The 10,429-nt window shown below is 32.6% G+C and overlaps 1 protein-coding gene across 2 annotated transcripts; it reads left to right on the forward strand.

Annotated features, from left to right (window-relative positions):
- The first annotated feature begins 5,098 nt into the window (after positions 1-5,098).
- On the forward strand, positions 5,099-10,040 carry LOC146924757 (uncharacterized). 2 transcript variants are annotated; one of them, XM_085709716.1, is made up of 6 exons: positions 5,099-5,314; positions 5,402-5,525; positions 6,134-7,101; positions 7,929-8,390; positions 8,767-8,879; positions 9,451-10,040. In XM_085709716.1, exons 1-6 carry the CDS (start codon positions 5,252-5,254, stop codon positions 9,791-9,793), a joined length of 2,073 nt encoding a protein of 690 aa, XP_085565842.1. In that variant the 5' UTR covers positions 5,099-5,251; the 3' UTR covers positions 9,794-10,040. The 2 variants fall into 2 exon arrangements, with proteins under 2 accessions (XP_085565842.1, XP_085565843.1); XM_085709717.1 differs by having other exon boundaries at positions 7,932-8,390.
- The last annotated feature ends 389 nt before the right edge of the window (positions 10,041-10,429 follow it).

The raw sequence follows: 10,429 nt of genomic DNA on the forward strand, positions 1-10,429 counted from the left end.
AAAAAGATTTCCAACAAAAAATGTAATAGTTGTATGTGATTGGTAAATATGTTTCACTTTTGTGTTAGCTAGTTGGGAAGGTACCGCTCTTGATATCCTTATTTTTTACTAGGCTCTTACAAATAGGAACCTTAATTTTCGACATCCTCGTTCAAATATGATGTTTTGTGATGACTCTCTGTCATTACTATGTTTGTAGACACTTTCCATGTAATTTTTAGGGTAATTCATCAAGATTATGAAGCTAAAAGCACTCCAAAATGAAGATTTTAGGCTGCCAGCACAAGTCAAAATCGGGCCCCGACCTTCCTGGTTCGGGCGCCGATTTTACATCAAAAGAATACCAAGTTTCTGCACTGGAAAAATCGGGCCCCGACCTTCCTGGTTCGGGCGCCGATTTGCTGTTTCCAGGGACTGAATTTTCTGCTTTCGGGGGCCGATTTTGAGCAGTCTATATATAGAAAAGTGCGTTTCTAATTGAAGGGTTCACGTTTTTGGAGATCAAAAGGCATAGAAACACATAAGGAGAGATCTAGAGCAACACTGGAGGAGATTTGAGCAAGAATCATTCATGAATTGTTCTTGTAATCTTTCTTTTATCCCTTTTTCTTGTTTAATTGCTATGTGTAACTAAACCCTCCATTGTTGGGGATGAGTAACCTAGATGAACATGATTGTCATATGACCTAGTTTTTATTATTGATGAAATTCATTGAATTGCTTCTCTTATCTCTGTTCTTAATGCTTTTATTGATTGATCACCTTTAAATTGATTTACGGTTTATATTGTGAAACGGAAGTGGAATTTATAAACGCTTTGAGATAAGAAATCCTTGCCTTTGTAATCTAGGAATAGATGCAAACCCTTGGAACCATTTTAGAATCCTTGCTCGTTCATGCTTAATTTTAATCTTAAAACTCACTAAGGAATTAGGTGTTTATTTTAAAATTAACGTTTCTGTCACTAAGGAATTAGGGCACGAATTTTATAGAGGATTCGGTAGCAATTAGATGAGTCGATTCAATAGCGATAATTAGGTTGTTAACATGAAATAGTCATCCAGTAAAACTCATCCCCAACACTTTTCTCTTATTAATTTGAACCACTTTACTTTGTTTAATTTTCATCTTTGCGATAAAACCAACTTCGTAACCTTTGGTTCGATTGAGTTATAAATACAATTCAATAGTATAACGCGATCCTCGAGTTCGACACTCGGTCTTACCGATTTAAATTTACTACTTGAACGATTTCGTACACTTGCGAAAATCGCCATCATTTTGTCTTAGTAAAAATGATTTTTTTTAACAAATACTAAAAATATTTTATATTCCCATGTCTCTAATTATAAGACATTTTCAAATTTTTCTTTATCCCTTAAAAGATATGGTCTTTTTTAAAATTCAACATGCATTGATGTTTTTCTTGCAAATTTTTTTTCCCTATGTAAAGTACCATTGGAAATGTTTTTATGTTTCTCTCTTATTTTATAAAGTACCATTGGAAACGTTTTTATGTTTCTCTCTTATATATCAATAATTTTATGAATAAATATAGAAAACTAACAACTTTTTGACAAATGTATTACTTCAACTACTTTTTTTAATAGCCGTGATTTTGCACATTGATTTACGTGCAACAAGAAGCTTTAAGTGTCAGTTTGACAAATACTTAAAGTTTCTAGTTGCGCGTCAATCAATACGCAAGATGATGTTTGCGATAACTATTTCATTTCATGTGACTTTATGTCTTGGGTCTTGCTGATTCTTGTCACCTGTGCACATGTATTTTCTTATTTTCTCTGTATTTGTTTGTATTATGGGTTCTCGTATCTTTGGTAGTTTTTTTGCGTGTTATATATTGTTAGGTAGAATTATGGCGTGAGTGGGAGTTGCATTTTGAGATGCACTTGCGAGACTTTTAATGTACAACCATATATAATATTGATTATATTTTCTATTTACTATTTGAGATGCAGTTAAGAGACTCTTATGTATTTTATTAACCAAATGAATATGGTCAAATCGCAATAATCAAGGAATGATTGATGGTACCGAATTCTTCATGACAGCGTGTTTGAATCAACTTACCAAAATGAAAAATAATTAATATTACTGACCATTTTTCAAGAATGCTATCGGAGCAATTGATAGAACACATATGTCACGTGTAGTTAGAACTAGTGGGCTAACAAGGTTTTATTGAGAAAAAAAAGGATTTCCAACACAAAATGTAATAGTTGTATGTGATTGGTAAATGTTTCACTTTTGTGTTAGCTAGTTGGGAAGGTACCGCTCTTGATATCCTTATTTTTTACTAGGCTCTTACAAATAGGAACCTTAATTTTCGACATCCTCCTTCAAATATGATGTTTTGTCTTAGTAAAAATGATTTTTTTTAACAAATACTAAAAATAATTTGTTATATTAACAATTATTGTGTTTTTTAACTATTAACCACTACTTTATTTTCACATTTTAATAATTACTTTATTTTCAGGTAATTATTATTTTGTGGGTTCTGGTAGGGACAATGCATAATATATGTAAGGTCTGGAGTTCAAACTCCGACCACCACTAAAAAAGTCCCTACAAATGTAAACGTCGTTACCTTCCCGATTTTAGATGTTCAAGTGGGTTTGAATATCATAATGAAGTATTTGATTATTATTATTATTATTATTGTTGTTGTTGTTGTTGTTGTTGTTGTTGTTGTTGTTGTTGTTATTATTATAACTTAAGTTTAAGGTGGAAAATTGAAATAACTTTATGGGCATGGAAGAATGTAATTGCAATTATGTGTTGCACTAAATATAAAACACAAGTTCAAAAATTTGTCTCAACAATAACAATACACAACTTATTAGAAGGAATGTTGAAATGGATATGGTTTCAATCTTTTATGAAGATGAAAATTTAGTCCATGAGAGTTTCAATGTAGCTTCTATGTCGCTTAGATCCATTAGAGTTTCGACATAACTTCTTTATCGGAGATGTATCATGCTCCAGAGTAAATTCATGATCAAATTATAGAGTGTAAATTAAAGGGAAATGCTAATGAATATCCCCGACATTTTTTAAGAATCTTAAATGATAAATTTTCATTAAATTCTCATGATACCAATTTTGGCGGGCTAGCTTAGTTTTTTTAATTTTTTTAAAATAAAATTTATATATTTAATGAATTGAAAATTAAAATGTTTGACTTTTTAAAAAAATATTTAATGAAAAATGCTAACCAATTTGTGTAAACAATTACTTAAAATTATAAAAAGTGTTATTTTTAACTTAAGACTTACTTTTTTAACTACCTTAACCGGAGCGGTTAGCTTGAACCTTTTTTTAATATAGTATCTTTAAAGAGGGTCACAACACATTCGTTAACATGGCTCGGAACTAAATTGAGTAAATAGGAAATTATCCCCCTGAAATTGTAAGTTTCGTCAAGTACTTCACTGACATTAACAAAACTTCAATTACCCCCTAAAATTGCATAACGTTAATCAATTTACCCCCTCTGTCAAATTCTTCTGTTAATCAACATGACGTTTTGTAAATATCCCCTTGAAGTTTTGCACTTATGTGCAAAATGTTCCTTGAACTTGAAAATTTATATTTTTTTTTCCTTATACTTGACTCAAAAGATATTAAAGGCAAACAAGTAACGGTTATCTTCAATATTTAAATTATTTAAGACGCATTCTCTGAATTATCATGATAGAAATTGGTACCAAACATAGAAATATAACAGAGATAACTTACTTTTATTGATGATACAATAGGAATATAGGATACAATGAGTTTCTAGAAAATTGAGAATCTTGGGTCTCTCCCTCCAAAAATTCGAGAGTTTGGTCTTTGGAATATAAGATATAATGGGTTTCCTAGAAAATTGAGAATCTTGGGTCTCTCCCTCCAAAAATTCGAGAGCTTGGTCTCTCCCAAACCAATATCCAGTCCCAAATAAAATGGCTACTAATTTTTCATTTGATTTCCCTATTTATTCCATAACTTCTTAATAGTAACTGCTGCCTAATAACATAATAATTGCATCGTAATAACATAATAATCAGATGTCTAACACATCATAAGAACGCTAAAAAGTAGAGTTATAATATAGTCGGTTAATCCAGTTTCGTATCCATGTATGAAATCCTACCTAGTGAGTATTTTGATCTACTTCTTTTTTATCAAAACAATGCTGAATTAAAATTCTTTTTGAAATTCTAGCTTATGACTCCCAACATAGGTGTCAAACACATCAATATTGTCAAATAGTGTTAGGCTCCATGGGATAATGCTTATGTTGATTGTCACGTGCTCTTTGTATTCACAAACGAAGTATTTTTGAGTTAGGATTTTCATATTTAATAAAGTATTACAAAATGGTTATGGACTAGTATATTCTTTTGCTTTTTGTTATCTAAAATACTGGACTGTAATAAAGGATCCAAATGTTAATTGCAATATTGGATTGTAATATTTATATTGAATTGTAATATTGCAGAGTTTAAAGTATTAAAGTTAACTGTTAATTGTTTGCCTTTAATATCTTTTGAGTCAAGGATAAGAAAAAAGTAAATATAAATTTTTAAGTTTGTGGGACATTTTGCACATAAGCGCAAAATTTCAGAACAAGAATTTAACGAGGGGGTAAATTGATTAACATTATGCAATTTTAGAAGACAACCGAAGTTTTATTAATATTATACTCCCTCCATTTCAAAATGAGTGTCACTTTAGCAAAAAAAAAATTGTTTCAAAATGAATGTCACTTTACATTTCCAATAGAGCTTTAATTTTTTCTTCCAACTTTTCCCTCAATAAATACTCCAACTTTTCTCTCACACAATTTTCAATGTAACTTTAATTTTGTCTTTTCTTATAAAGTAATGACAGTTTAGTAAAATCGTTATATCCAATGATTATTTCATTCAATTTCTTAATCTGTGTGCCAAACCTAAAGCGACACACATTTTGAATCGGAGGGAGTAGTAGTTAATCGACAAAACTTACAAATTTCGAGAATAATTGCCTCTTTACTCAAACTAAACTATTAGTTTGTGATAAAATGATCGCAAAATCCTTCCCAAAAAACATTATCGCAAGAAGTTTTGTTTTGCAATCTAACATCATAAGTTTTGCGTAGACTAAACTAAACACCGAATAGAAAGATACGACGACATCATCATCAACTACGAATTGAACTGAAAAAGACAAAGACGGCGGTTTGCGAATCTCGTCGTCGGGCATGGCAGTGGCAGCGGGGGAGACACTGAAATCTGATTCTATTATTAACACTTGCTGCGAACAGGTAATTGTTCAGTTACCCACCCCCTTTTCTCTCTCTCACTTCTCCTTTTTTCTTAATTAAAACCATTTGATTTGATTTGATTCGCAGTGGAGAAGCAAATACTTGAAAGCTCAAGAATCGCGTAATGCTCTTCGTCAAGCTGTTAAGTTTCTTGAACTCAAAATCAATGAAATTCAATCCCTCAACAACCACAATAACAATAACAACAAAGGTAGGTTAAGTTAACTATCATTAATTGCATGCATTTGAAGTGTTTGATCAAATTAGTTGTTAAATTAACTTATAATATATATAAATTGACGTATATATATTTTTAACTAATATTTCAAATTTTCAATTAAGCTCATGAAAAACACTAAACTGTTACCAAATGACTCTACTTTGACCATACGAGTTTATTCTCAATAAGCTAGTGTTTTGGCCTTGTTCAATCTAAATGCACATATATTTGATTCTCAATTTTTTAAATAATGTTCATATTTTTTTTAATTGTAATAAATAAATTAATGTATTTGTATTGGTATGTTTTTGACATTAACCGTGTCGTGTCAGATGTCTTTGTCGGGTTTTGCGCTTCATAGAGTGGTACATATACTGACACATAGACACTGATAGTAATTTGATAAAATGGAAGTGATTTTATGTAACCACATGTGTCGGTGTATGTCAAACACTGACACGTGTCGAACACTTAGACAGTCTTTCAATCTAAAGTTTCGGTTCTACATAGTTGAACACTGAACTATAGTTATATTTAGCTATATACTGACTGTAATGAAATGCATTGTAATGCGGTGCAATGTTATGTCTTGTCTGCAGTATGTGATGTGAAAATCGAAACTGGGGAGCGATTGGAAGAATTTAATGCTGGGGAACCAGCAGTGAATAATGGACTCAGTAGCTTCAAGTCTCAGACTGTTACTTCTGCTCATCGGGGATGTAACGGGGATGGGGACGAGAATGAGAAGGTATTAGGTTTACAAGCTTGTATAGCTGAGAGGGACAGGGAAATATGTAGATTGAAGGAGCTTTTGGAGAGTGAAAAAAGAAGGGCTGATTCTAAGAGGAAGAGAGTTGCCGAAACTTGGAAGTTACTGGAACAAGAAAAGAATAAGGGAGCGCAAATTGCAAAACTTAAAGTGGAGAAGGCTGAGGGATATAGGGTTCAGATTGGTCAATTGGAGAAACAAGTTAGTGAAGCAAAACAGAAATTGAAATCTGAGACATCTGTGTTTAAAGCGGCGGCCAGAAGGCAGGATTTTAAAAAGCGCAGGTTATTTGCAGAGAAAAGAAAAGCCGAATTAGAAATGGCAAAAGCTAACGAAAAGTTGAAGGAGATTGAAAAGCACAAAGCCATTGAGATGGTTAAATTGGAGGAGCAGAAGGCACTTGCACAAGATAACTGGAACAAGTTTGTGGAAGAGAAATGTCGTGCGGATCAGATGTCTCAGCAGCTAGCAGAAGATAAGAGGACAATTGAGGATTTGAAGCGGAAGATGCTTGAGCTCTCATCCCTGAGAAATCAAACTGAAATAGCCGTTGACATCAGTGCGAAAACTCAAAGTAGTCAATGTTCTAAAGTGAAACATTTGAAAAACAATCTGAACGTTGAAAAGTTACAAACAAAGCATACCAAGCTAAAATACAAGTTAGAAGCAAGTCGTTACAGTATTTTACATCACAGATTAGGTTGTCTAAAGATTGGTTTTGTTCAGCTTCTACGTCACTTTGATGTACTGGATGCATCTTTTTTGTCTGTTTCAGGAAGTACACAAGACCAAACAAAGGTTGGTTTCACTGATGAATTGTTTTCACTTGTATATAATGTTTTAGTTGTTTTTGCTACTTTCTATCCACTCCCGTCAAAAGCATGCACACACACAAACACACATGAGCTAGGATTGTGAATTCTATTTTTGAAATAAGCATCATGATCTTATCTAGAAGCCGATGTCTCACTCTGGCATACTTACATGATTAAGGTATAGGACTAGCTATCTCTGTCAGGCATTAGTGATTGTGAAGTTGGTTGTGTTGTAAATTACTGGACCTTTTGGGTTTATAAACATATTAGCAGTAACACTGAAAGGTTATCTTGCCTTTGGAAAATGGTAATCTTAAGGATCTTCTGAAAGCAATGAGCAATTACTCCCTCCGGTTTTGAATATAAGCCACAAAAAATCATGTTTAATTAAGCAAAGTTTAACTTACTCTATCATATTCAATGCTGTAAATCCAAAAATACCCTTTAATTAAGTAAAGTTTTATTTTTCAATAATAGAACAATTTCCCATGAGGGGTATTTTAAATAATACAATTAAATCTTTTGTTACCTTTAAAAAATTAATGAAGTTAACTACTTTTCTTAAAGGGTGTAAGGTAGTTTTTTTTTCTTATATATTAAACCAGGCGCTTATATATCAGCTATATTGTTCAGTTGTTAACTTGTTATAGGATATGTGGCTTTAGTTTTTTCTTTTTTGGGGAAAAATAATTCTTGTATGTGCGTGATTTTGTGGATTGTGCTAAAAAAGTATAGTCTCTTAGATTTTGCAAATGGGATTCTCTAATGGTGCTCACTATGCTTCATAATTTTGCTTATCTGGGTGGACAGAAGTTTTTCGACATGGATAATTTTGGTTTGATGGCGACTGTTTTGAAGTCTCTAGTTATGTTGCTTGAGGGTGAAAGCCTATCCGATGTTACTGCTCCTTGTCTTCCTGCAACAAATCAGCTGCATACTGAATTTTGCACAAATGATAGTTGCCAGTTATTAGAAGGCGCTGAATCCATTGATGCAATTGCATGCTTGCTCTTGGAAGAGATAAAGAACTGTTGGCTCCAAGGGATAAACCAAATTGATTTGTCAGATTCTGGATTAATGCCAGGCAGTGATAATGTTCGACAACGGTCTAATGAAGAAGTGGGTCAACATACCACTGACAAGAATAATGATGTGTCCGGTTGTTTGAAAAGATGCCTGGTTTCTGATACTCGACCACATGCTCTTAAGAATGTCATCCTCTGTCACCTTATTGATATCGTGTCATTGGTGGAACTGGTAGCAAACGAAATGGTATTACTCACATCATTTCATGTTGATTTTGTCCCTGTTTTTTAAATTATGTATATCGAGCTCAAATTTGAAAGGTATAACTGACCCTTTAATGACAAGTGACATTAACATTTTTAAGAATCAATGTTATACTGAAATTAATAAAATTCAAAAATATGAAATTGGCCATAATTCTAGTTCACAGTTGTAATCTCACTCATAGTAATAAATATATGGTTTGATTGAATAAGTGAATTGTTACCAAGGGATAAGATTAAGTTTTTATATGGTTGAAAATTGTGTTCTTCTCATTCTTATGGAATGAATACATTATGACATCGTGTGGTTGATGTGATCATACTAGAACCTAATTCCTTGGGTGCCTTTCCCAATACAGAGCTGGCACTGGACTGATATCAAACTTGTTCCTCAGCTGCTCGACATGCTTGACACATGTGTAGAGGAGAAAATTGCTGTTGCTATCATTGTACTTCTCGGTAAACTTGGGAGGTAAATTGATCATTGTATGCTTTCATATTGTTAGTTTTGTGAGTAATCATTCATGTGTATATGGATTTATGAATAGAGGATATATGACGTAGATGTATGCTTATCACGAAAGTGAGGGGCAATATGTGATCATTGGAACATCTTTACTGAAGATTGATAGTCATTTACAGCTGTGATGACTATTTTGTCAAGTGACATAACTTGGTGTCTGATTGACCAGTTATACAAAAAATCAATAATGTAAAAACTATATTTCTATCATATGATATATCTCCTCAACAATGAGGGTTGAGTTAAAATTACGCATGTTGTTGTGATTATTTGCTTGTTCTATGGAATTCTGTGTCGTTTCTTTTAGAAACATGATCAGCCTTTTTTTTGTGAGGCATATGTAGTCCAGTATTACTAATTGAGCTTCAGTCAGATTTACATCTTATATATACATGTGAACTAGGCAACAAGCTATAGATACATGTGCACAATAAAATATTATCTGATTTAATACACAATGATGCTTTCACATGCATTTTTGTTTACATTATAACAATGTGGCGAATTTTATAAATTTCAGGATTGGAGTTGATAACGGTGGATACGGAGTTCAAGGAGTTGAGAAACTGAGATGTAATCTGTTTGCTTATTTATGCCGCATCTCTTCCAAGAAAGCATGCTTTTCTATTCAAATTGCCACCGCCAATACACTCTTTGTCCTCCTTCCTCTTGGTCTTGAAGCCCTTTTTCATACTAACATCTATCTTTCAGCATATTCTAAGTCTGTTTTAGAAAATGTTGAAACTTTGAGGAAGTGGTTCTTTGGGCTGAGTAAAGATCAACAAATATTGCTATCTGGTATTTTAAAACACACTGATGTATATAACAAGTCAAATTCGTCTGTACTTTCACATTTAAAATAGGGTTCCTCATTGACATAGCTCTTAGGAAGGTTTTTCTAGGTCGGCCATTTTCTTGGAAACTAGTTGGAGTTGATTCAATCGGCTCGCGAGCCTTCGATTGGCTTACATGCTGCTTTTGTGCTTAAACTTGCACATAGTTTTTTTTTTTTTAATTGTAAACTTGTAACAACAATTTTATTGTATTTATTGTTCAAACTGTTTGATTGATGAATATTTATACTCTCAAGTTAAATGGGATAGCCCAAAACCAATTTAGCTACTTATAAATTCGAGTTTAGGTTCCATCAAGCAATTTTTGGATAGCTACTTATACTTTTTTTTTTAGTTGCTTACACTATTTGATAGACTTGAGCAAACTTTGTATTGTACCTAACTGTCTTCAAGTTGATTTTTATGCACTATTTTCTTTTGTGCTTGCCTTGGGGTAAATGGGACTGAAGTTGGTCATGAACAAAATGAATTTAAACAAGAAATAAATTAAAAAACGTATATTTTAAATCTCCTAATTTATTTACAGTAGTAATATTTTCAAAATCTATAGGGTAAAGTTAGAGGCAGTTGTTTACCCCAAAAACACACCCATATTGACCAAAATGAATATTTGACCCAACTAAACGTCTTATTCACAACTAAAAT

Source organism: Medicago sativa, chromosome 5 (assembly GCF_051527215.1).
Source record: "Medicago sativa cultivar Bolivia chromosome 5, Bolivia_mono, whole genome shotgun sequence".
NCBI lineage: Eukaryota > Viridiplantae > Streptophyta > Magnoliopsida > Fabales > Fabaceae > Medicago > Medicago sativa.